This window comes from Epinephelus lanceolatus, chromosome 16, assembly GCF_041903045.1.
Source record: "Epinephelus lanceolatus isolate andai-2023 chromosome 16, ASM4190304v1, whole genome shotgun sequence".
Lineage (NCBI taxonomy): Eukaryota > Metazoa > Chordata > Actinopteri > Perciformes > Serranidae > Epinephelus > Epinephelus lanceolatus.
In genome coordinates, this window is record NC_135749.1 from 41,877,537 (window position 1) to 41,905,169 (window position 27,633).

At 43.7% G+C, this 27,633-nt stretch overlaps 1 protein-coding gene across 8 annotated transcripts in view; it reads right to left on the minus strand.

The window, feature by feature from the left end:
* Positions 1–269: 269 nt before the first annotated feature.
* The window catches only part of tspan13b (tetraspanin 13b), a 64,604-nt gene continuing 37,240 nt past the window's right edge, over positions 270–27,633 (minus strand). For 6 of the 8 annotated variants that reach the window (XM_033649938.2, XM_033649981.2, XM_033649988.2 and 3 more), the window contains 3 exons: positions 25,385–25,498; positions 25,076–25,186; positions 19,909–20,600 (listed from right to left, as the gene is read on the minus strand). In XM_033649938.2, coding sequence (XP_033505829.1) covers positions 20,526–20,600; positions 25,076–25,186; positions 25,385–25,498 — 300 coding nt within the window. In that variant the 3' untranslated portion in view covers positions 19,909–20,525. Of the gene's footprint in view, positions 1,692–19,908; positions 20,601–25,075; positions 25,187–25,384; positions 25,499–27,633 lie in introns of those variants that run through there. The other 2 variants (XM_078176113.1, XM_033649993.2) reach the window with 2 other exon arrangements.

The following is a 27,633-nucleotide window of genomic DNA, read 5'->3' on the forward strand; positions in this document are numbered from 1 at the left end:
GAAACAAACATGAAAGATGTGCAGTTTAACCGACGAGGAGTGGTCATTACGCGCGACTATTACACACGGTTGTGAGGTGCGCAGGGGCAGATCTCACAGCACACTGTTTATAAACCAGTTTACTAGTTTAATTGCAGGAAATGTTTAGTTGTTAAGCCATTTCTCATAAGCACAGACATTCACTGTATATCCACTTTTCTACATGTGGCTGCTGCTGGCTTGAGTCTTGACTCTCTCGTTATCAATAACTTGCAATGCTGAGATAAATGTTGTAAGTCCAAAAAAAGTAATTTATTTCGAACAGGTCAATAAAACAGGTTTCAAAATTCAAAGTACCTTGTAAACAAATGAAATATTCAGTCATTCAGTCATTCATCTTTGGTTACTTTTCTTTCAAACATTTTTTAAAGTTATGATCTCACTGCTGGTAAAAAAACGAACATGCTAACAGCTCAACACTGCAAGACAGGTTTCAAAGGAGAATAAGAGAGATAGAGAGAGCGAGAGAGAGAGAGACAGAGAGAAAGAGAGAGAGAGAGAGAGACAGAGAGAGAGAGATCAAGTGGGCGTGTAAATAGCATAATCTGATATCTTTCATCTGGAAAAAGGCAGTTATCTGATTATGAGAAATCTGATAAACAAACTTAGATTTTTGCCTGATAATTACTTTATTCATTGCATGTGTACATGTTAATTTGATTTCAATCATTTTCTTTTAAATCTGGACATGTGCAGGTGGACTCAGCCAGTGCTAAGAAAGGTCCTATGCCTGCCTGTTGGAGAGACAGAGAAGATTAAAACGTCAAATTGCGGTAAAAGATGCTGTATAAAAGACAGGCTACAACTTTTTTTCCTTGCCCCCCCCCCCCCCCCCCGGAATTATTCTCTAAAATTTTACTGTTTATTGTCCCCCCCAACTATGAAATGGGATTTTCGCCCCTGGCCCTGGCCACCAGTGTGTGAATGGGTGAATGTGACTCGTAGTGTAAAAAGCACTTGGAGTGGTCAGATGACTAGAAAGGCGCTATACAAATGCAGGTCCATCCATTTACCATTCTGTGGGAGTCATGGTCTATCTATAGACGTGGATGTGCTGACGTATTCAATCAATCAATCAATCAATTTTATTTATAAAGCCCAATATCACAAATCACAATTTGCCTCACAGGGCTTTACAGCATACGACATTCCTCTGTCCTTATGACCCTCGCAGCGGATAAGGAAAAACCCCTTTTTTTCCCCTTTAACGGGGAAAAAAAACGGTAGAAACCTCAGGAAGAGCAACTGAGGAGGGATCCCTCTTCCAGGACGGACAGACGTGCAATAGATGTCGTACAGAACAGATCGCATAATAAATTAACAGTAATTCGCATGACACAATGAGACAGCCAGAGAGAGAGAGAGAGAGAGAGAGAGAGAGAGATGCAGGTAATGACAGTAGCTTACAACAACATTATTGAAAGTAATAATATTATAGTTATAGTTCTGGCTACTGTGGTACAATATGTTGAAAGTATGTATTAATATCTGGCAGTATACATGTGTGACAATAGTCATATGTGTATAATAACAGTAGAAGTATGACTAATGACTAATGATGGCAGCAGCAGCAGGAGGCATCTGGCAGGACCACGGCAGCAGCACAACCACACATGTCACGCTGTCCAGGCACCGCTGCGATATGAGTTAATCTGAGAGACAGTGGATCACAAAGGCTCCGGAGAAGAAGCCGAGTTAGTGACATCCAGAATGGCCGAGTTAGCAAGATGCAGTAATAGGATGAGAGAGAGAGAGAGAGAGAGAGAGAGAGAGAGAGAGAGAGAGAGAGAGAGAGAGAGGGAGAGAGAGGGAGCCCGGTGTATTATAGGGGGTCCTCCGGCAGACTAGGCCTAAGTCAGCCTAAGTAGGGGCTGGTACAGGGCAAGCCTGAGCCAGCCCTAACTATAAGCTTTATCAAAGAGGAAAGTCTTAAGTCTAGTCTTAAATGTGGAGACGGTGTCTGCCTCCCAGATCATAACAGGAAGATGATTCCACAGGAGAGGAGCCTGATAGCTGAAGGCTCTGGCTCCTGATCTACTTTTGGAGACTTTAGGGGCCGCGAGTAACCCTGCGTTCTCAGAGCGCAGTGTTCTGGTGGGATAATATGGCACTATGAGCTCTCTAAGATATGACGGAGCTTTACCATTTAGAGCTTTATAAGTTAACAGTAGGATTTTAAATTCAATTCTGGATTTTACAGGGAGCCAGTGCAGCGAAGCTTAAACAGGAGAAATATGATCTCGTTTCTTAGTTCCTGTTAGTACACGTGCTGCTGCATTCTGCATTAGCTGGAGAGTTTTTAAGGACTTACTAGAGCTACCTGATAATAGAGAGTTACAGTAATCCAGCCGTATTGCAGTAAGCGTGTTGTGTCATTTCCAGTGTGTTCTGTGAGAACGTCTATGTGCTGCTCTAGCGAATTCTACTAGCTTTCTTTCTGTTTTTTCCTTACTTCGATTGCTTAACATCTAATTCAAGTCTTAACCCACACTAGTTCTGTTTAAGCACTTATAGCTATCCTCCTTTTTATGACTTGCTAATCTCTTAGCTGTTGTTTGCACGTTATTAGCCTTGTTAGCTACATTAGCTTAATAGTTAGCGATGGCTTCTCCTTCTCCTGCTCTTTCTTGCTCGGTGTGCCAGATGTTTAGTTATGCCTCTGCCTCCTTTAGCAACAGTGGTAACTGTAATAAGTGTAGTTTATTTGCTGCGTTGGAGGCGATGCTCAGTGAATTAGAAACGCAGCTCCGCATCATGGAAAATCACTCGGTAGCTGTGGTAGTTAGCCAGCCGCCTGTAGCCGGTGTGGAGCCACATAGCATAGCCTCTGCTAGCGGTCCCCCGGTAACCCCCGTGCAGCCGGGAGGCTGGTAACTGTCCGGGAGAAGCGTAGCTCCAAGCCGAAGCCCACGGTTCACCACCAGCCTGTTCATGTTTCTAACTGCTTTTCCCCACTCAGCGACACACCCGCTGAGGAGAAAACTCTGATCATTGGCAGCTCTATTCTGAGGAACGTGAAGTTAGCAACACCAGCGGCCATAGTCAAATTTTTCCCTGGGGCCAGAGCGGGCGACATTGAATCAAATTTAAAACTGCTGGCTAAAGCTAAACGTAGATTTAGTAAGATCGTTATTCACGTTGGTGGCAATGTCACCCGGTTACACCAATCGGAGGTCACTAAAATGAATGTTGCCTCAGGTGTGTGAATACACAAAAACTATGTTGGACTCCGTAGTTTTCTCTGGACCCCTCCAAAATCTGACCACTGATGACATGTTTAGCCGCATGTCATCATTTAATCGCTGGCTGTCCAGGTGGTGTCCAGCAAACAATGTGGGTTTCATTAATCATTGGCAAACCTTCTGGGGAAAACCTGGTCTTATTAGGAGAGACGGCATTCATCCCACTTTGGATGGAGCTGCTCTCATATCTAGGAACCTGGCCAAGTTTATTAGTAATTCAAAACCCTGACAACCCAGAGTTGAGACCAGGACTCAGAGTTGCAGTCCTACATGCTTCTCTGAGCTTCTAGTGCAGTTACCCACCCATAGTTTTATACAAACGGTGTCTGTCCCCCGACCACCTAAATGATCAAAATCTAAAATTAAACAAAGAGGAGTTGTGCATAACAACCTCATGAAAATTAAAACCTCTTCTGTGACAGAAAGACAAAACAAGCAGTGTTAGTAAACGAATTAATATCAGATAATCATATTGATTTACTCAGCCTCACTGAAACCTGGCTGTGTCAAGATGAATTTGTCAGTCTAAATGAATCCACTCCTCCCAGTCATAATAATACCCACATTCCTCGAGGCAGCGGCCGAGGAGGGGGAGTTGCAGCCATTTTTAACTCTAGTCTGTTAATCAGCCCTAAACCTAAACTAGATTAGAATTCATTTGAAAGCCTTGTTTTTAGTCTTTTACATCCGACCTGGAAAACCTCGCAGCCACTTTTATTTGTTATAGTGTACCGTGCTTCTGGCCCGTATTCTGAATTTGTATCTGAATTCTCAGAGTTCTTAAATCAGATAAAGTTATTATTGGAGGCGATTTTGACATTCATGTTGACGTTGATAATGACTCCCTGGCTATCGCGTTTATCTCATTATTGGACTCCATTGGCTTCAGTCAGGGTGTACATGAACCCTTAACCATACCCTCGATCTAGTTCTGACGTATGGAATTGTAATTGATAACCTAACAGTCTTTCCACAGAATCCCTCGCTATTGGATTATTATTTAATTACTTTTGATTTCTTTTTACTCGATTACACGCCACTCAGCAACAGTTACTATACTAGATGTTTATCAGATACTGCTGTCGCAAAATTTAAGGAAATGATTCCTCCGTCGCTAAATTTAATACCATGTCTTTCAGTAACAGAGGTTTCCTGTACCGACTTTAACGTCTCCCGAATTGATCATCTTGTCGATAGCGCTGTAGGCTCGTTGTGAACAACACTCGACTCCGTAGCACCTCTTAAAAAGAAGCTAACAAAGCAAAGAAAGCTTGCTCCTTGGTATAACTCTCAAACCTGTAAGTTAAAACAAATATCACAAAAATTTGAAAGGAATTGGCGATTAACCAAACTGGAAGAATCTCGTTTGGTCTGGGCAGACAGTCTCAAAACGTATAAGAGGGGCCTCTGCAATGCCAGAGCAAACTATTACTCAGCTTTAACAGAAGAAAATAAGAACAACCCCAGGTTTCTTTTCAGCACTGTAGCCAGGCTGACTGAGAGTCACAGTTCTATTGAGCCTTGTATTCCTTTAGCCCTTAGCAGTAATGTTTTGATGAGCTTTTTTAATGACAAAATTCTATTAGAGGCAAAATTCATGACCTCCTGTCCTCAGATAGTACCTATCTGCCCTCAAACACAGCTGTGAGACCTAATTAGATTGCTTCTCCCAGATTTCTTCCGCAATGATTTCTTCATCTAAATCATCAACGTGTCTCTTAGACCCCATCCCAACGAGGCTACTTAAAGCTATAGTTGGTAATCCTGTTCAGAAACACTTTTTGTTATACTGGGTGAAATGGTCCTTCTATCCTGAGAGTAGTCAATACATAATGTGTTCAGAAAAAGGGATAAAAAAAATCCGACCTCTGTGGCAGCTGCATGCCTGTAAAAACTCTGACCAATCCCTGCCATTTGGTGCGAATGGAAAGAACCAATCAGATGCCTTCATGTCTCGTCCTGCCCGAGCCCCCCTCTGTCCCTCCCTCCTCCCTGTATGCACTCATCACCATAGACTGTATAAAATAATGGACGTAGTCACTGTGACGTCACCCATCCATTTCTGAAGACTGGATTTGAAGCTCAAAATACTCCGCTCTGGACGTCGGCATCTTGGCAGTGCCTGACTCCGCCCAACTCCCCGACAATCAAAATGGGCAAAGAGGCGGGCCAAAGGAAGCCTGGTTGCCTAAACACGCCCACCTCGCTTGGCGCTGCTAAGTTAGCTAAGGCTAACAAACTAGGCTAACAAGCTACGAGGCTAAGAAGTTTAGCTGAAACTAACGTTATACAACAAACCTTGAAACATTGATTCAACTGTTATCTTAAAAAAAAAAAAAAGCTTCAACTTTTTTTTTTAAATATATAACGCTAATTATTTATTGCACTCATTTTACTTTCATATGCACAGTGTGGATCACTGGTGACAGCTATGTCCAGAGTAGTGTCCAGAGAGCTGCAGAGACCTTGGGAAGCACCCTCAGCATGCCGGGCGTCCGTGTCTGCTCGTTTGGCTGGGGTGGACTGCAGTGGAGAGGCCTTTTCTCCTTCTTTTCCCACTCCCTGCGAGGAAGAGCAGCACCAGATGTCCTCATTATCCACTGTGGCGGCAGTGACATGGGGAAGGTCAGCAGTGTCAAGTTGGTCAGCATGATGAAGGAGGACCTGCACCAGCTTCACCTCCAGCATCCTGGCATTAAGATAACATTTTCTTCATTGGCCCAAAGGTGCAGGTGGGAGGCTGGTGGCAATCCAGCAAAGATTGATAAGGCCAGGAAATGTGTTTACAGTGTTATGGCTACTTTTGTTCATAGTTTAAATGGTGCCATAATTGAGCACCCTCACATCAGACACATTCATCTCACACCCAGGAGAAATTATATATTTTTAAGTACATTAGTTAATTGTCTTAAAGACCACCTCCAAACGCAGTGAACTGCTTACAGTTGGCAGTGTCACTGCTTTTGAATTTGGCCTTTAGGACACATTTTGTTAGGCCTCATAGCCCAGGCTGTCATGGCTAATATTGAGTTTTTTATATTCATCTATAACTTGTTTAAAATTTCAATAAATTCTATTTATTTTGTCTATTTATTTTGTCTTTTTGTCTTTGTTACTGACTGAATGTTGTATTTCACAATCAAATCTGTCAATTGAAAGGGCAAACAAATCATACACTACAGATAAAACATTAAGCATTAATGTTTAACATTGTCACTGACAAAAAATTAAGCAGTCCATTTCTGTGTGGGCCTGATTATTTTAACTTTGTACTTGAAGATAACTAAGCACCTTACACCCAGCAGCAGAGCCTGAGAAGATTTTGGAGAGTAACCTTTGTTTGCTGCTCTGTTAGAAGTCTAGTTTTAACACAGAAGAATGTGACTGGATAAAAGGGCTCAAAGTGAAAAACAAACAGTTAGCTGGACACAATAGTTTTGAAGCCCCCAAGGAGGTATCACTTGTTCGCTATGTTGCCAACTCTGAGAGGGTCTTCCTCAGGCAAAGGTATCGTGACGTTTTTATAGTGAGGCAAACAGAAAGATAATCAGCCAATTATGTGTTGTTTTTTTAGCCTCACTATATAAGCCTCAATACCGAGCAATACCCACAGAACCTTCTCATATGTCACAACGTCACAAATAAATAATACCTCCTACGAGACTTAAAACAATTCAGTGTGCAGATATTTCCTTGTTTTTCACAAAAGGAGAAGAGTTTCTCAGTGAAATTTTCTTCATTTGTCTTAAAGAAATGTTCAAACAAAACCAGCACATAACATCAGCTTTTCATTTTTTTTTTACATTCTGCTGAGATAAATGCAAACTTGGGTAAATGTTAAGACATAAATGAAAACATTAAGATGCCATTAATAACAATTATATTTTGTTAATGTTTTAAATCACCACTATATTTCCAATCATCACAGGAAACTGATGAATGACAGCTTCCGAAAAAAATGCTTTTACTCTAAAGTAAATTTTGTCTGATCCATTTTATATAGCAAAAGTTATAACCATTACACAAACAGTTTAACAAAATTAAGTCAAAGCTTGCATTAATGAAAACATCCATATTAAAAGGTTACAAAAAGTACACATGAAATAAATGAAAAGATTTATAACAGTAATTATAAAACCTATGGATTAGGACCCAGTGTCATAATTTGCAAAATCTTAATTTCTTGTGAAACAACCTCTTTACTGTGGAGTAAACATCACATTGGTTGAGGCGTTGTAACTTTCCTCAAGTGTCCTAGAAGAGAGAAAGATGACAGGTTAAAAACACAGGTAGAAAACATTGACTAGAGCCTGTCTTGGTTTGTACCAGGCTGTAAACGTGTTTATTTCTGCTCTAAAGTTGGGCATTTTAACATGGGGGTCTATTGGAATTGACTCACTTCCGGAGCCAGCCTCATGTGGACAGTAAGTGAACTGCAGTTTTTGGCACTTCGGCATTGGTCTCACTCGTCTCCCCCAGAGGTTGGGGCTTGCTCATCAGAAATATTTAGCACACTCCTCAGCAGAAATACCGAGTTAGCAGGAGTTTGCTGAACAATGGCAGAGAAAATGCAGCCAAAAGTACCACTTCCAGTGTTACTTGTAATGGCTCGCCCCGCTGAACAGGCTGAGAAAAGAAAGTCGTAGGCAGAAAAGGCTGCGACGAAAAAGTCTTTGGATAAAGCGAGAGGACAAACCAGGCGTCAACATCGGTGCAGCTTTTGAACGGTGGAGACAACTGAGGGAGCTGAAGGGCCTGAAAAGTGATACAGAGGTTGCTGTCTTTCTGTTGGACAGATAATTATTTGTTTGCTTCGGGGGGATTTGTTATTTTACTCGGCTCTCCTCTGCCCTGCTGACTCCTACCCACTGCAGGATGCGCGTTCAAGTTTGTGGAGCCGTGGCTTTGGATGGAGCACTGACGGCAGAGGGAGGAGGGGATGGAGCTTAGAGGAGGTACCACTTTCAAATCTTGCTAGCTCTCCTGTTAATAGAGATATATTGATCATGTCTAATAAGTGAGGGCTCTAGTTTCGCAGACCGGGCGCGGAGGAGGCGCAGCGCACCTGCACTTCGCCAACTGGGTGTGGCCAGGTGGATTTTGTAAGTTTGGCACACTGTGTGCCTGGCGCAGCTACTCCTCTTTCCCACCTCCGTCCCTCCTACTGGCGCAAGTCGGAAAGAGGGAGGAGAGACGGCGTGGAGTGGGTTTTACACACATCACACCAATCAAATGAGCCCCTCTCCTTGCCCTTAAATGCGCCGCGCGAAGGCGTAATGAGAGTTTATTCACCATGGCGGAAGAGAGCAGCAGCGTCAGACAGCCAAACGTCTCCCAGGAGGAAACTGATGTTTTGGTCCAGGAGTTCCAAGCTCACAGTGTCCGAATATACGGAACTGCGAGCAGACCTCCACGGGCTGATGATGCAAAGGTAGCCTGGGAGGAGGTCACCACAGTTGTAAATCAATGTTGCATTTCTCTCGTGCGCGTGCCCTCTCTCTCTCTTTCTCTCTCGCAGTCTCACTTGGTTTCTTTTCTTTTGACTTTTCTAAGATGACAGTTGCTGAATATATACTCCCTATCTGATGCTGTGGCTGTTTGTGGTTGGCTGAGAGGGATGTGAACTCATTAGTTTGCAACTGTGTTATTCAAATCAGGTTGGGTTTCCATTACGCGTGCCTAGCGTGCCAAACGTGCCAAACGGTGCCAATCCCCTTTGATCTGACATCAGATGTGACGGGACAGGCGATATAGAGATACATTTATGTGCTGATTGCAGATAGTTGCATGGAATTGTGTTTTTTTGGGTATTTATTGCATCGTTAATGTGCCTGACATTCTGGAAACCTGCCTGTGAGGTTTTGGTGATGTGTGCGCACTGTCCGCTGGTCAGCCAAACTTCGGCTTACACCGGCTGCGCTCCCCCTGCACTGACAGTAGATGTGGTTTCAGTTGGCGAGCTTTTAGCACCTTTTGGCACGAAACTGTCACTGCGCCAAGCTGGATCTGTCGATACCTCCCCCTGCTGCGCCGCCACACCCATCTCAGCGCACCTCGGTCTGCCAAACTACCAAACTGAGCGTGCCTCGGGTTGCGCTGCTCGAAACTAGCTCTGCGCGGGGTTCGCCACCCTGCGCTGCGCCGGGAAACTAGAGCCCTTAGAGTTAACTAAAGGTAAGACTTCCTTAAAGCTATAGTTGGTAATGACCAACTATAGTTGGTCATTACCAACTATCATTACCATCATTACCAACATTACCAACCTTAACGCTATAGTTGGTAATGACCAACTATAATTGGTCATTACCAACTATAGCTTTAAGGAAGTCTTACCTTTAGTTAACACTCACTTATTAGACATGATCAATATATCTCTATTAACAGGCTATGTACCACAGTCTTTTAAGGTAGCTGTAATTAAACCTCTCCTAAAAAAGCCCACCCTGGATCCAGAGGTGTTAGCCAACTATAGACCAATATCTAATCTTCCCTTTCTTTCAAAGATCCTTGAGAAAGTAGTTGCAGACCAGCTGTGTGATTTTCTTCATGATAATAATTTATTTGAGGAATTTCAGTCAGGATTTAGAGTGCATCATAACACTGAGACAGCACTGGTTAAAATTACAAATGACCTTCTGATTGCTTCAGACAAAGGACTCGTCTCTGTACTTGTTTTATTAGATCTTAGTGTGGCGTTTGACACAATTGACCATCAAATTCTGCTACAGATACTGAAACATTTAATTGGCCTAAAAGGTTCTGCACTAAGCTGGTTTAAATTTTATTTATCTGATCGTTTTCAGTTTGTTCACTTTCATGATGAATCATCCTTACGTACTAAACTTTGTTTTGGAGTTCCGCAAGGTTCTGTGCTCAGACCAATCCTATTTACTCTATATATGCTTCCCTTAGGTAAAATCATTAGAAATCACTCCGTAAATTTCCATTGTTAAGCGGATGATACACGTAACTGCCTTAAAGACATAAAAACCTGGATGAGCACCAATTTCCTTATGTTAAATTCAGACAAAAATGAAGACTCTTTATCTGACATAGTTTCTCTAGATGGCATTGCTCTGGCTTCTAGCGCTACCATAAGAAACCTCGGAGTAATATTTGATCAAGATTTGTCTTTTAATTGTCATCTAAAACAAACCTCACGGACTGCATTTTTTCATCTGCATAATATTGCAAAAATTAGGCCTATCCTGACCCGAAAAGATGCAGAAAAATTGGTCCATGCTTTTGTTACCTCTAGACTGGATTACTGTAACTCCCTATTATCAGGTAGCTCTAGTAAGTCTTAAAAAACTCTCCAGCTAATTCAGAATGCAGCGGCACGTGTGCTAACAGGAACTAAGAAACAAGAAATTCAAGATCCAGAAATTCAAGATCCTGCTATAATCAGGAACTTCCATTTCCGGGTTCCACCGGCGTCCTCCGTCACTTCGGCTCTCAGTTTTAGTTTTTAATTCTAGTTTTTATACTATTTTGAAAGACCTACGTTTAATATTCTAACTGTTTAATGTGTGTACTTTGACCGGATGGCCGATCGTGTATACTTGCTGGGCGTTTACTGTCGATTAACACAACCGGACCTGCGTTGACAGCGTGGGAAAATTTCAGCTGACTATGCTGCGCTTTCTCTGCTGTTACCACCGGCTTGTTTTATCAACGATCTGAAGCCCATCTGCTGAGGATTATACCGGGTGTTGTGTTGTTATTGAAGTCCGATCTCTGCAGCGGGCCCAGTTCTGGGCCCATGCCGGTAAGTCCCGCTACTTGACGCCCTGCTCTGTCACTCTTTCTGTGGATCACCGCAGCTAACACCTTTAACACCACCTGCGTGTAAGTGCCCGTTCCCTCACTGCTGGCTACTACGCTTGATCTCTAAACTACCATAACTCTGTGCACCTTTAGCCCATGTACTGGCCTCCTCTCTATCCTTCTCCCCCAGGTACCACACACCGCACACACAGCATGGCTCCACTTACCTCTCCCTCCGGCTGTGTCAGCTGCTCCCGCTTCGCCCCCGCCCCCCTCTATGTCGGTCCCTGTCCAGCCACTTCATCGCTTCTGGTGAAGTCTCCTCCACTGACCGCTTCTCCCACCTCATCCAGCCATGAGACCCCACATTCAGCATCCCCTCGCCCCCTTTTTCCTCCGACTACTTTAATCATTGGGGACTCAATTACACGACACATCCGCTTTTTTAATGCTGTAACGCATTGTTTCCCCGGAGCCACAGTCCCCGTCATCCTGCAAAAACTCCCAGATCTGCTGAACACATTGCCGTCCTCCATCCACAGGATTATTGTTCACGTTGGAATAAATGATTCATCACTTCGACACTCTGAGGTGACCAAATCACAGTTCAGACAACTCCTACAGTTCCTAACCAGCACCAGTATATCCATCTTCATCAGTGGACCGCTCTCTCCTCACGGCCGTGGGATAGAAAAGTTCAGCAGAGTCCTCCAGCTCCACACCTGTCTCCAGTCTGTCTGCAGGGCACTCAGTGTGGGCTTCATAGATAATTTTAACTTGTTCTGGAATCTCCAATCCTTGTTAAAACCCGATGGTATCCATCCAGACTCCGCAACTACATGCTAAAAGCTAACCTGCAGCACGCTGTCCAATCATACCCGCCTGACTGACTGTTTACTCACCTCACCCACTCACACACACAGGTCCCTCCCTCTTCTTCTACTGTGCATTCTCAGTGTACCACTGTCTCCGTCTACTCCCCTACAGGCCCCTGCTGTCACTACACCCCTCTCCTGCTACTTTCCCCATTGCGACCATTCTAACTGTCAGACCCTTCCGCCCTCAGTCCACTTTCAAAGTTGTAAATAAAAATAACCTCTCCTACATAAAACTGAGTGCCCCTGTCTCTCTTATCCCACAAGCATGACAACACCAATACCAATTTCGGACTGTTAAACATCCGCTCACTCACGAGCATGGGTCAGCTCATACAGGATCTTATCACGGACCATAACTTTGATTTTCTCTGTTTAAGCGAAACATGGCAACCGCCCAATTTTATTCCACTCAATGATTCCACTCCCCCCGGATTTATTTACAGCTGTCGACCGCATGACTCTGGCAGGGGAGGAGGTCTTGCGATGCTCTACCATGAGAAGTGGAAAGTCCTGCCAGTTTCTACCCCTGCCTATCACACATTTGAGTCCATCACCTCATAGTTATCTGGCCCCATCCCCACCATCGTTGCCACCGTGTACCGTCCCCCTAAACCAAATAAGGAGTTTTTAAATGACTTTGCTCAATTCCTGACACATCTTTCCACACTCTCTCCAAACATACTACTCCTGGGAGACTTCACTATCCACAAGGACAATACCAGCAACACTCTCACCAGAAATTTTACATCTTGCATTGACAGTTTTGGACTCCATCAACTCAACAACTTCCCAACACACTTAAAAGGACATACTCTCGATTTAATATGCTGTTCTGGTCTCTCTCCTGTCAGCTGTAAGGCAATTCCCCTCCCCTTTTCCGATCACGTTAGTTTCCTTCAATGCCAACCTTGCACTTTCCAAAATCAATCTCCCACGCACTATTTCTTTCTGTAATATTAAGGACATTAATTTGGACATTCTCTCTTCTGGCATTAGCTCCCTCCCCAACGCAGACAGCTTTTCCACCCCTGATGAACTGGTACTCCATTACAACAACAGTCTTCATAATCTCCTGGACTATCTTGCCCCACTTAAAACCAGATCTGTCACTTTCACCCGCTCCTCACCATGGTTCACTCCCGCTCTCAGACAACTTAAATCCAAATGACGCCAACTGGAATGCCTCTACAATAAAACTGGTCTCACTGTGCACAAGGAAATATATCACAACCACATTCTCCACTACAAGGACTGCATCTCACAGGCTAAATCCACCTATTACTCTGGTTTAATCAACTCAAACAATGGCAACTCAAGGGCCCTGTTTTCACTCCTCAGTAACATTACTCAACCCCCGGACTCACTTCCACCACAGATGTACTCTACTGCCTTTTGTAATACCCTTCTATCCTTTTTTACTGCTAAAATTAATAACATCCATCAGCAACTTGCTTCCAGCTCCTCTCACAATTCATCTTCCCTATTTCCCCCTGTGTCCCCTTCCCAGTCACTCTCAGTATTTGCTCTACCTTCCATTTTCGAAACCACTGGTCTGATCAAAAAATCCAAATCATCAACCTGCCAATTAGACCCCCTTCCAACTGCTCTTGTTAAAGCCACTGTTCCCTCTTTGGCCCCTCTCATCATGCACATAATCCATTCTTCCCTCACCACTGGAATTGTTCCCTCACCCCTCAAAACAGCTGCTGTCACCCCAATACTCAAGAAACCTGGTGCAGATCCCAATAACCACAATAACCTCCGTCCCATCTCCAATCTTCCATTTCTCTCAAAGATACTAGAAAAAACTGTTGCCTCTCAGCTCCATTCCCACCTTTCCCGCAATAATCTTTTTGATCAATTCCAGTCCGGTTTCCGCCCTCTCCACAGTACTGAAACGGCACTACTCAAAATCACCAACGATTTCCTCCTGGCAGCTGATTCCGGTCTCCTATCCATCCTCATCCTGCTTGACCTGAGTGCGACCTTCGACACCATCTCACACACCACCCTCCTGGACAGACTCCTCTCTATTGGCATCACACATACCCCCCTCAACTGGTTCAAATCCTACCTCTCTGGCCGCACTCAGTTCATCCAACTCAAATCATTCACATCACATCCACTCCCAGTCACCACAGGCGTGCCCCAGGGCTCTGTCCTGGGGCCCCTCCTATTCATCATTTACTTACTCCCCCTTGGCTACATCTTCCGGAAACATCACATCCACTTCCACTCTACGCGGATGACACCCAGCTCCATATTTCCACCAAACCGACTCCACTCTCCCACCTTCCTCCCTCACTGACTGCCTCCTTGAAATAAAATCCTGGTTTTCATCCAATTTCCTCAAATTAAACAGCAACAAAACAGAAATTCTACTCATTGGCACTAAAACCACCCTATCCAAATCCCCCAGTTTCACAATATCTATTGACAACTCTAACATTTCTCCTTCCCCACAGGTCAAGAGTCTAGGTGTCATCCTCGACAGCACACTTTCTTACACTTCTCATATCAACCACATAACCCGGTCAGCTTACTTCCATCTCCGCAACATCAACCGCCTCCGCCCCTCTCTCACACCTCACACAGCTGCCATTCTGGTCCACAGTCTCGTCACCTCCCGGCTTGACTACTGCAACTCCCTCCTGTTCGGCCTTCCACAAAAAACTCTCCATAAACTACAACTGGTACAGAATTCAGTAGCTCGCATTATCACAAGGACCCCATCCACTCACCACATCACACCGGTCCTCCAGCAGCTCCACTGGCTCCCTATCACACACCGTATCCAATACAAGATTTTACTGCTCACCTTCAAGGCCATTCACAACCTAGCCCCTCCATACCGGTCTGATCTCCTCCACATTGCCACACCTGTTCGGACACTCTCTTCCTCCATCCACCTCTCCATTCCCCCCGCCTGCCTGGCTACCATGGGGAGCAGAGCATTCAGCTGCTCTGCTCCACAGCTCTAGAATTCACTCACCTTTGACCTCCGCAACACCACATCTGTCAATCTGTTCAAATCCAAACTCAAAACACATCTGTTCAGACTTGCCCATTCCACCTGATCATATGCATTACACTGTCTTACTGTCTTCCCCTCTATTTTAATGTATTGTATGATGTGTTATGATGTTTTGTATGCTGTGTTTTATCTTTGCTGTAAGGCGACCTTGAGTGGCTTGAAAGGCGCCCTAACAAATAAAATGTATTATTATTATTATTATTATTAAGATCATATTTCTCCTGTTTTAGCTTCTCTGCACTGGCTCCCTGTAAAATCCAGAATTTAATTTAAAATCCTACTGTTAACTTATAAAGCTCTAAATGGTCAGCCTCCATCATATCTTAGAGAGCTCATAGTGCCATATTATCCCACCAGAACACTGCGCTCTGAGAACGCAGGGTTACTCGTGGTCCAGCCAGAGCCTTCAGCTATCAGGCTCCTCTCCTGTGGAATCATCTTCCTGTTGCGGTCTGGGAGGCAGACACCATCTCCACATTTAAGACTAGACTTAAGACTTTACTCTTTGATAAAGCTTATAGTTAGGGCCAGCTCAGGCTTGCCTTGTACCAGCCCCTAGTTAGGCTGACTTAGGCCTAGTTTGCCGGGGGACCTCCTATAATACACCTTCTCTCCTTCTCTCTTTCTCGCTCTCTCTCATGTCCTGTTACTGCATCTTGCTAACTCGGCCATTCTGGATGTCACTAACTCAGCTTCTTCTCCAGAGCCTTTGTGCTCCACTGTCTTGCAGTATATCACAGTGGCGCCTGGATAGTGTGACGTGTGTGGTTGTGCTGCTGCCGTGGTCCTGCCAGATGCCTCCTGCTGCTGCTGTTATCATTAGTCATACTTCTGCTGTTATTATACACATATGATTATTGTCACACACATATACTATCATATATTAATATACAGTACAGGCCAAAAGTTTGGACACACCTTCTCATTCAATGCGTTTTCTTTATTTTCATGACTATTTACATTGTAGATTCTCACTGAAGGCATCAAAACTATGAATGAACACATGTGGAGTTATGTACTTAACAAAAAAGGTGAAATAACTGAAAACATGTTTTATATTCTAGTTTCTTCAAAATAGCCACCCTTTGCTCTGATTACTGCTTTGCACACTCTTGGCATTCTCTCCATGAGCTTCAAGAGGTAGTCACCTGAAATGGTTTTCCAACAGTCTTGAAGGAGTTCCCAGAGGTGTTTAGCACTTGTTGGCCCCTTTGCCTTCACTCTGCGGTCCAGCTCACCCCAAACCATCTTGATTGGGTTCAGGTCCGGTGACTGTGGAGGCCAGGTCATCTGCCGCAGCACTCCATCACTCTCCTTCTTGGTCAAATAGCCCTTACACAGCCTGGAGGTGTGTTTGGGGTCATTGTCCTGTTGAAAATTAAATGATCGTACAACTAAACGCAAACCGGATGGGATGGCATGTCGCTGCAGGATGCTGTGGTAGCCATGCTGGTTCAGTGTGCCTTCAATTTTGAATAAATCCCCAACAGTGTCACCAGCAAAACACCCCCACACCATCACACCTCCTCCTCCATGCTTCACAGTGGGAACCAGGCATGTGGAATCCATCCCTTCACCTTTTCTGCGTCTCACAAAGACACGGCGGTTGGAACCAAAGATCTCAAATTTGGACTCATCAGACCAAAGCACAGATTTCCACTGGTCTAATGTCCATTCCTTGTGTTTCTTGGCCCAAACAAATCTCTTCTGCTTGTTGCCTCTCCTTAGCAGTGGTTTCCTAGCAGCAGACTCCACTTGGGGACACATTTAAAGTTTTTGCAATTTTCCGGACTGACTGACCTTCATTTCTTAAAGTAATGATGGCCACTCGTTTTTCTTTAGTTAGCTGATTGGTTCTTGCCATAATATGAATTTTAACAGTTGTCCAATAGGGCTGTCGGCTGTGTATTAACCTGACTTCTGCACAACACAACTGATGGTCCCAACCCCATTGATAAAGCAAGAAATTCCACTAATTAACCCTGATAAGGCACACCTATGAAGTGGAAACCATTTCAGGTGACTACCTCTTGAAGCTCATGGAGAGAATGCCAAGAGTGTGCAAAGCAGTAATCAGAGCAAAGGGTGGCTATTTTGAAGAAACTAGAATATAAAACATGTTTTCAGTTATTTCAGCTTTTTTTGTTAAGTACATAACTCCACATGTGTTCATTCATAGTTTTGATGCCTTCAGTGAGAATCTACAATGTAAATAGTCATGAAAATAAAGAAAACGCATTGAATGAGAAGGTGTGTCCAAACTTTTGGCCTGTACTGTATACCTACAACATATTGTACCACAATAGCCGTAATTATTATCATATTACTTAAATTAATGTTGTTGTAAGATACTGTCACTAATGTCTGTCCTGCACCTCTCTCTGTCTCTCTTCATGTATCATTTTGTATATGGATTACTGTTAATTTATTATGTTGATCTGTTCTGTATGGCATGTATTGCATGTCTGTCCATCCTGGAAGAGGGATCCCTCCTCAGTTGCTCTTCCTGAGGTTTCTACCATTTTTTTCCCTGTTAAAGGTTTTTTGGGGGGGAGTTTTTCCTCATCTGCTGTGAGGGTCCTAAGGACAGAGGGATGTTGTATGTAGACAAATTGTTATTTGTGATATTGGGCTTTATAAATAAAATGGATTGATTTATTGAGGGGTCCCCTGGAGCAGTGGATGGGTACCGGTTGTCCGGAAGGGCTGCAGCTGTGGCAGTTGCTGAAGCAAAAACCCAGGTGTGGGAAGAATTCGGGGAGGCTATGGAGAAGGACTTTCAGTTGGCCTCAAGGAAGTTCTGGCAGACTGTTAGCCAACTCAGGAAGGGAAAGCAGGGCTTGTCTCAGGCTGTGCTCAGCAGAGAGGGAGAACTGCTGACCCGAACTGGGGAGATTGTCGGGAGGTGGAAGGAGCACTTTGAGGACCTCCTGAACCTGGCCATCATGTCCATTGTGAACGAGGTAGAGCCTGAAGACTTGGGGGAACTCTTGCCCCTATCCCTGGCAGAGGTTGCTGAGGTAGTTAAAAAGCTCCCCAGTGGCAAGTCGCCGGGTGTGGATGAGATTTGCCCTGAGATGCTGAAGGCTCTCGACACTGTTGGGCTGTCTTGGCTGACACGCCTTTTCAGTGTCACGTGGAGGTCCGGTACAGTGCCTGCAGAGTGGCAGACGCGGGTGATGGTCCCCATCTTCAAAAAAGGGGACCGGAGGGTGTGCTCCAACTATCGGGGTATCACACTGCTCAGCCTCCCGAGTAAAGTTTCCTCCAGGGTGCTGGAAAGGAGGCTCCGACCAATTGTCGAACCTCAGATTCAGGAGGAGCAATGCCAATTCCATCCTGGCCATGGAACAGTGGACCAGCTCTTTACCCTTGCGCGGCTGCTGGAGGGGTCGTGGGATGTGCTTTGTGGACTTGGAGAAGGCTGCGGGAGTAGGGGGTGCCAGGCTCGCTGCTACGAGCCATCCAGTCCCTGTGTGACCAAAGTGAAAGCTGTGTCAGCATGCTTGGTGTAAAGTCAAACACATTCTCAGTGGGTGTTGGCCTCCGCCAAAGTTGTCCCTTGTCACCAATCCTGTTAGTGATTTTCATGGACAGGATCTCAAGCCGCAGCCAGGGGGTGGAAGGGGTCTGGTTTGGGGACTTCAGAATTGCATCTCTGCTTGTCGCAGATGATGTGGTTCTGTTGGCTCAATCACACCGTGACCTCCAGCATGCACTGGGGCGGTGTGCAGCTGAACGTGAAGCAGTTGGGATGAGAATCAGCACCTCCAAGTCTGAGGCCATGGTTCTCTGCCGGAAACCGGTGAATTTCCGTCTCTGGGTTGGGGGAAAGTTACTGCCTCAAGCGAGGGAATTCAAGTATCTTGGGGTCTTGTTCATGAGTGAGGGTAGAATGAAGCGTGAGATGGATAAGCGCGTCGGTGCGGCTTCTGCAATGATGCAGGCGCTGTGCTGGTCCGTCGCTTTCCATCTACATCCCAACCCTCACCTATGGTCATGAGCTCTGGGTAGTGACCGAAAGAATGAGATTGCGGATACAAGCGGCAGAAATGAGTTTCCTCCATGGGGTGGCTGGGCTCAGCCTTAGAGATAGGGTGAGGAGCTTGGACATCCGGAGGGAGCTCGGAGTAGAGCCACTGCTCCTTCGCGTCGAAAGGGGTCATTTGAGGTGGTTCGGGCATCTGACTAGGATGCCTCCTGGGCGCCTCCCGCTGAAGGTGTCCCGGGCACGTCCCACTGGTAGGAGGCCCCAGGGTAGACCCAGAGCACGCTGGAGGGATTACATATCTTGTCTGGCCTGGGAACACCTTGGTGTCCCCCAGGAGGAGCTGGAAAGCATTGCTGGGGAGAGGTATGTCTAGGGTGCTTTGCTTGGCTTGCTACCCCCATAACCCGGCCCTGAGATAAGCAGAAAAATGGATGGATTCTTGAGTTACGGCTAAAAACATATTTTGTGACTGACCTTGACCTTTGACCTCCGACCACCAAATTCTAATCAGTTTATTCCTCAGTCCAAGTGGACATTTGTGTCAAATTTGAAGAAATTCCCTTCAGGTGTTTTTGAGATATTGCGTTCATGAGAGAGGGATGGACGGACAACCTGAAAATATGGCTACAGCTAAGGCATAAAAAGATGCACTTCAAATGTAAACTGATTCAAAATGGCTAACTTCCTGTTAGGTACAGAGCATGGTGCTCCTGGAGATTTCATGTGCCTACCAAATTTGAAACTCACAAAATTTGACACGTGCATCAGAAGTAGTGAAAATTACATGGACATTCAGCAGCTGATTACATTTCTTTATAATCTCAGCACTGATTGTGTTAATTGTGTTGAGATGCGTCAGTTTTGGGTAATAGAGATGATACAGTTACCCTTGCTTTGGGGTATTCCTCTCTACCTTTTCTTACCTCCTGCCACAGTGCTGTTAGTAAGTCCAGATCCTTCTTCCATCAGTGTTTTATTGCGGTTTACAGTACAAAGGCTCAGACAGGTGGTTTACACAATCAAAACAGTAGCTCTCATACAGTAGCTCATATCTGCAGTAGAGTCACTCACACACACACACACACACACACACACATACACATTCTCACACAGTATTCATACTTTCAAAATAATGTAGTCATATCAATATGCAGAGTAGCAGTTGACATCGTTGCATTCATTGGGGCTGACAAGGAAATAACAACCAAAGGAATAAAACAGTGTTCAGGGTCAACATCAGGCAGGCTGCATAAATACTTCTGGAATATACAGCAGACTGCTGTAGACAATATTGCCTCTTTTTACACACACAAGTGCTCAGTGTACTAACTGTATATGTTCATACACTTTTCTTAGGCAGAGCTGTCACACTAGAGGCAACAGATGTGTTCTTCCTTCAAACATAACCACTTGTTTTCAGAACACACTTCACTCTTGAAAAACCAAGCACATCATAATAACAGCATGGCTGCAGCTGTCAGTAGAAACACTTAAGTCAGTGTTGTATTTACAGTTAAGGCCCAGTGAAAGTCCATAGAGGTGGAGAGGTGAGAAGGGCTGAAGCTGGTGCTGTCTCACAGGAAAGCACTGGGGTTGGCTCGGGGGTCCTTCTGGTTCCTATAGCGATATGTGAGCCACACTCCCAGAATCTGACAAAAGGACACAATAACAGTCGGATACTGAGAGAAAAACAGTAACATCTGCTCATCTTTGTGTGAAAAAACAGATCCTTTGAGAAGACCCAAACCTGCAGTGAACATATCCCACACTAACAAGTATTGTGTGTATATCACAGAGCTCAGGTGTTGTCCAAAAACTATTAAACACACATCAGTGAACCACGCTGTTGCACTGAGTGACAAGCTCCTTCATTACCATGAAATACTGTAGTTATATGGGAGTCAATACACTGTCCCTCTACCCGAAATATTTAGCATCAAGCACCAAGTGTGGATTCATCCGTTGCTAAAAAATAATCCCTAACAAATGCACTATTTCCTCTTATTAGAATAAAATTTGTTTAACTAGAATTAACGCCCCGCAGTTGTACGCCTCAGTGCACCAGTCAAGTATTTCCTACAGTTTACATACATGTCTGTGTAAACATGGATGCTTTGCACACATCTTCCCCCAGCAGCTCAGAAGATCTATAAAATCAGAGCAGTTTCAAGGTGGGCACCCAAGATTAGAGTCACGAATTCATAATCTGACCAAACGTCTCTCTTTCTGTTCCTGAGACATGATGTAGAGTCATGGCCAGAAAAGTGTTTTATGCAGAACATTAAGATGTCACACTGAAGCTGACCTTTGACCTTATAGATATAAAATGTCATCATTTTATCATTAGATGAAGTGATGACATTTGTGTGAAGTCTTGTCATAATTAGCGTAAGAATTCTTGAGTTACGGCCAATAACATGTTTTGTGTCAAATGTCAAGGTCACAGTGACCTTGACCTTTGACCTTCTACCGCAAAATTTTAGGTAGTTTATTCTCTAGTCCAAGTGAACATTTGTGCCAAATTTGAAGAAATTCCTTCAAGGTGTTCTTGAGACTTCACATTCACGAGAATTAGATGGATGCAAGGTCACACTGATCTTGACCTTTGACTACCAAAATCTAATCAGTACACCATTGAGTTTAAGGGGACTTTTGTGCCAAATTTGAAGAAATTCCATTAAGGCAGTCTTGAGTTATCTTATTCACAAGAAGGGGATGGATGGACAAACATACATATGTACAGACAGACAGCCTGAAAACATAATGTCTCTGGCTACTGCTATCGCCGGCGTGGAGGCATAAAAACTACAGTGGCCAGCTGTTTTGGGAAATTACAGATGTTTCTTAAAAACGAAATCACTATGCAAGTATGGTGTTTTTTAAGATAGATGTCTTTAGTAGGAACCAATGGGCTTTGAGAGCCACAGACAGAGTATGAAAGTTAGAAATCATTACGAGATGTGCATGGTTGGTTTGGGTTCAAACAAGGGATTTGTTGACAAGAGAAAAATGTAGAATTTCACATGTTAACATGTTGCATAGAACAGCAGCCTTGCTTTAAACAGTTCATAAGACAAGGTAAAAGTTATCCCGAGAAAAATTACTGTGCAGCAGATTACATTGTTAGTACAGAATGTTCATGATAATGTCCATAATATTGTACATTATCTCACCGAGTTGATTTTAAGAAATTGAGCTGTAATATATACAACTACTTACTACTACTATTTCTACTACTACTACTACTTCAGTGACAACAGTAGAATTCCTGGGCTCGCAGTGGTTCTCATTCAGTACGTTTACATGACATCAGAGAAATGGATTTATTGTGTTACTCCAACTAAAACCAGACTTTTAAAATACATGTAAACATGTTAGTCTGACTGAAATCGCACTAAGTGAAATTTCTCAAAGTCGGACAAACACATCTAGATAATGTGATTGGGAGCTGAATTACTCCTGTCTGTATACAGTCAATCAGACCCAAACTGGCAGAGGTGCTCTGTACATGCTCTACAGTTTCTGGCCCCGGGCTTTACCTCAGAAGTTGAAAGCAATAAATGCATAACACAAGAACAACATGGTAAAATCTACATCCAGAGCCATAATCTTTTGGTACCAGTTTCCCACTAGCTAACAATAGCTAACTTGTTTGTTGATTATTTGATCTGTGACGTAATAGGTCAACCAGAAAAAGGGCCAAAACTAACAAGCTCACAGGAGGTATACTGCGACCTATCGTAGCAGAGTTGGACATACTTGGGTCAATAAATGTATCTCTCTCCCGTGTTTGTATACTGGGACAAGTACAGTAGTCCAATTAATTGGCCTAGCTATAATCACAGCTCCACTTATCTGTGCATGTAAATGTACAGACTGTTAGCCTTGGGGTTTAATAATACGGGAAGGCCATTTTATTTACTGATGAGTGTCACAATGACCAACTATGCCTTCATGTGCCATGGCTCAGCACTCTCTAAACCATTTGATCCTTTGCAAAAATCTCATTATGTTTACTGGATAATTTTGTCATAGCCATTTTAACTTAATTTAATCAAATCAAGGAATCTGATACACATCTATGGCCAGCTAATGATGACATGGAAACATTTAGAAAGTCTACCCTATTTAAAATATAATCATTACAATGTGGATAAATTAAGCATTTTGACCATTATATTGTTGTAAGCTATTAACATTATCGTCTGTCCTGCATCTCTCTCTGTCTCTGTCTCCCCTTCTGTCTCATTGTGTCATACAGATTACCGTTAATGTATTATGTTGATCTGTTCTGTACGTCATCTATTGCACGTCTGTCGTCCTGGAAAAGGGATCCCTCCTCAGTTGCTCTCCCTGAGGTTTCTACCGTTTTTTCACCTGTTAAAGGGAGTTTTCCTTATCTGCTGCGAGGGTCCTAAGGACAGAGGGATGTTGTATGCTGTAAAGCCCTGTGAGGCAAATTGTGATTTGTGATATTGGGCTTTATACATAAAATTGATTGAATTGAAAATTGACTACTGAACATTTGCAGTTGCACTGCCCAGCTGCAGTATACATCTGTTATGTCATCCTGCTGCAGTTAGTTTTTCTGCCACAGTTTCTCAGCACCACCCTTTTCCTTTCACTTTTGATACCCACAGTCTCTTGACAGATCAGGTCAAAGTAGGTCAGTCTTCATTACTGTACATTACATTACTGGTCAGTCCACTACTGTAGAGATGGCTGTGAATAAAAAGTGTGTATGTTTGAATGTGGAGACAGCCTGTAGGTAGCAGCACACAGCTCTGTCAGCTCAGCCTGCAGCAAGGCTCAGTACTGCACTGTACCTACCACCCAGATGTCGCGCTAGACTTTTTCGTCATTTTGAGCGACAGGGTCATAAAAATCCGGTCATAATCTATTTTTACCGGTCATTTTAATTTTCCTTTAAGATATTCAAAGATATTTAGTTTTCATCCGTTAGTTTAATAAATCCAACAAGCAAGTTATAAAGTGTGCATTAATAAGGACATGAACGAAATGATGAACAGACATCCACACACCCGTGCCATTCTGGACACGCCGGACGCGGAACCGAAGCGCAGCGCCCAGCAGCGGAGGCAGTTTTCAATCGGCGCCCATGTTAACCTATCTGACTGTCCACACAGGCCGCTGAGGCAGCGTTTCAGTTCGGTGTCTGGTCTATTTTTCACGCGAGCAGTAAAATACTGTGTTTATAATTTAAAATAACACAACAGTGCATAACCTAACACATTTTTCAATAGCTACCCTAATCACTTCATTACAATTTTAATTTTGTGTCACCGAGCCTATAGACATAACTACATAAATAAAATGGTCAATAACAATATGCCCAGTGTTTATCCAACACGCGCAATACATGGATATGCAATGACAAACTGTAATTAACTTATTACGTTATAAAAAAACGATTAAAATATGGACTTACCCATGTTTAAAATGACCTGTTGAAGTGAAAAAACGAGTACTGACGGGAACAGATGAGTGGAGTCGATGTTTAACCGACGCGGAGAGCGCAGGAGAAATGCGCTGCCTGTGTGGACAGTCAACTTCCGCGGCACTACGCGTGTGGTGTGTCCAAGGCTCAACCACGCTACATGAAGCAGATGAGAGACTTTTTCAGTGCAGTGTGAAAACGGTAGCCACTGGCTGTGCACTCCGCCGCCATGTGGGCAGGGGTGGTAATTCACACCGGTCAAAATGACCGACGGCCTTCAGATTTTCTGGTCATTGTTGTAAAAAACCGGTCAATGACAGAGAATATCCGGTTAACGCGACCCCTGCTACCACCATCAATTTTCAATTACATTTATGCACCCCAATATCACAGTCACAATTTACCTCAGAGGGCTTTACAACATACAACATGCATCTGTCCTTGAACCCTCACACAGGATATGGAAAAACTCCTGCCCCCAAAAAACTCAATCTGCTGTTACTGCTGCTACTGTTACTATTGTTGTTACTATTATTACTGTAGTTACAGCTGCAACTATTACTAACATTACTACAAATACTACTATTGCTAATAGTTATATCGATTTTATAGCTAAACGGTTACAGCATCTTGCAAAGATGCAGTGTTGTAGTTCTAATGGCTCACTTCAGTGAAGCTGAAAAAGAGTCCAATTCCTCCTACAAAACGAAGAACCTCTCCAGCATGTTCCTGGATCTTATTTGCACAGGGCAAACAGGAGTGGTTGGGGAAACAAGCCTGCAGAACAACACGAGACACAATGCTTGCTTCAGACAAATGCAAAATGCTTCAGACAGCAGGGTTAGAGGCTTTCATGGTTTCTCATTGAACTTTACTGCTACCGTTCAAATGATTCAATCCTAACAAACCATCAGTCTGTTTTAACATGCTGAAATGTAACAGGGGTCAGGAAACATTTAATTCATCCAAACTCACAGCGTCACAGCTGATGTTTGGATCCACCTGTTTGAAGCCACAGCAGTTGAGGCTCTTCTCCACATCCCTCTGAGTGCTCTGAGAGTTATTCCAGCCCACCTCCAGCAGGTGATCCTGCAGCAGCAGACACAGGAAAAAAAACATGAAGCTTTACTCTTCATTTAACAGCATTTTCATATTTACTCTGGGGCTTGTGTGTAAATCACTTAATCAGTTACAGCAGTAGTAGTAGTAGCAGCAGTAGTAGCAGCACTGCTTGTATCTTGTATATGCTAATATGCTTTAAAGTGCATGGGTGCATCAACATAAGTACAATTAACACAATATGTATACAGTATTTAGGGGCAGTATGGTAGTGCACTGGTTAGCGCTATTGCTTTAAGAGGGTTCTGGAAATATGTATTCAATGTATCAGCATTTTTTTCATTAACACTGTGAGAAATGGCTCTGCATATGACCTTAAAAATCCCACACCCACAGTGTAGTTTGGAGGTTGGGGGAATCATGGTATGGGGCTGTTTCTCTCATCATGGTACCAGTAGAATCCAAATTATCACAGCCAAGATGACTGGAGTCGTGTACCAAGAGTTTCTTAAGAAGAATCTGTTGCCATCCACCACGACAGTGAGGATGAGACACAGCAGGACCTTTCAGCAGGACAAAGATCCAAAACATACTGCAAAGGAGTATCTCCGGTGGTTCCAGAGGAAGAAAATAAAGATGTTGGAATGGCCCAGTCAAGTCACCAGACTGAAACCTAATATAACATTTTTGGAAGCAGCTAAAGATCAAGATTCACCAGCTGGTCCCTCTTAATCTTCTAGATTCTGTGTGGATGAATGGACCTAAATGTCATCTAAACCCTGTGACAGATTCATTTCTTTATACAGGAAGCATCTTAAAAGCTACCATTGCAAACAAACGCCTCTCCACCAATTCTTAAATACGTTTCAGTTGGCACGTTCAATACTATTTTACTGTGTTATTCTACTTTATTGTTAATAACTTTTATATGGATTAAAATGTTACAATTTCTTTATCTGTATAATTTTGCTGTGTTAATATCAGTGCTTGGTGTAAATTTCATGTGAATAGCTCCGCTGGAAAATATATATACAGTACAGGCCAAAAGTTTGGACACACCTTCTCATTCAATGCGTTTTTTTTATTTTCATGACTATTTACATTGTAGATTCTCACTGAAGGCATCAAAACTATGAATGAACACATGTGGAGTTATGTACTTAACAAAAAAAGGTGAAATAACTGAAAACATGTTTTATATTCTAGTTTCTTCAAAATAGCCACCCTTTGCTCTGATTACTGCTTTGCACACTCTTGGCATTCTCTCCATGAGCTTCAAGAGGTAGTCACCTGAAATGGTTTCCACTTCAGGGTTAATTAGTGGAATTTCTTGCTTTATCAATGGGGTTGGGACCATCAGTTGTGTTGTGCAGAAGTCAGGTTAATACACAGCCGACAGCCCTATTGGACAACTGTTAAAATTCATATTATGGCAAGAACCAATCAGCTAACTAAAGAAAAACGAGTGGCCATCATTACTTTAAGAAATGAAGGTCAGTCAGTCCGGAAAATTGCAAAAACTTTAAATGTGTCCCCAAGTGGAGTCGCAAAAACTATCAAGCGCTACAACAAAACTGGCACACATGAGGACTGACCCAGGAAAGGAAGACCAAGAGTCACCTCTGCTTCTGAGGATAAGTTCATCCGAGTCACCAGCCTCAGAAATCACAAGTTAACAGCAGCTCAGATCAGAGACCAGATGAATGCCACACAGAGTTCTAGCAGCAGACCCATCTCTAGAACAACTGTTAAGAGGAGACTGCGCCAATCAGGCCTTCATGGTCAAATAGCTGCTAGGAAACCACTGCTAAGGAGAGGCAACAAGCAGAAGAGATTTGTTTGGGCCAAGAAACACAAGGAATGGACATTAGACCAGTGGAAATCTGTGCTTTGGTCTGATGAGTCCAAATTTGAGATCTTTGGTTCCAACCGCCGTGTCTTTGTGAGACGCAGAAAAGGTGAACGGATGGATTCCACATGCCTGGTTCCCACTGTGAAGCATGGAGGAGGAGGTGTGATGGTGTGCGGGTGTTTTGCTGGTGACACTGTTGGGGATTTATTCAAAATTGAAGGCACACTGAACCAGCATAGCTACCACAGCATCCTGCAGCGACATGCCATCCCATCCGGTTTGCGTTTAGTTGGACGATCATTTATTTTTCAAC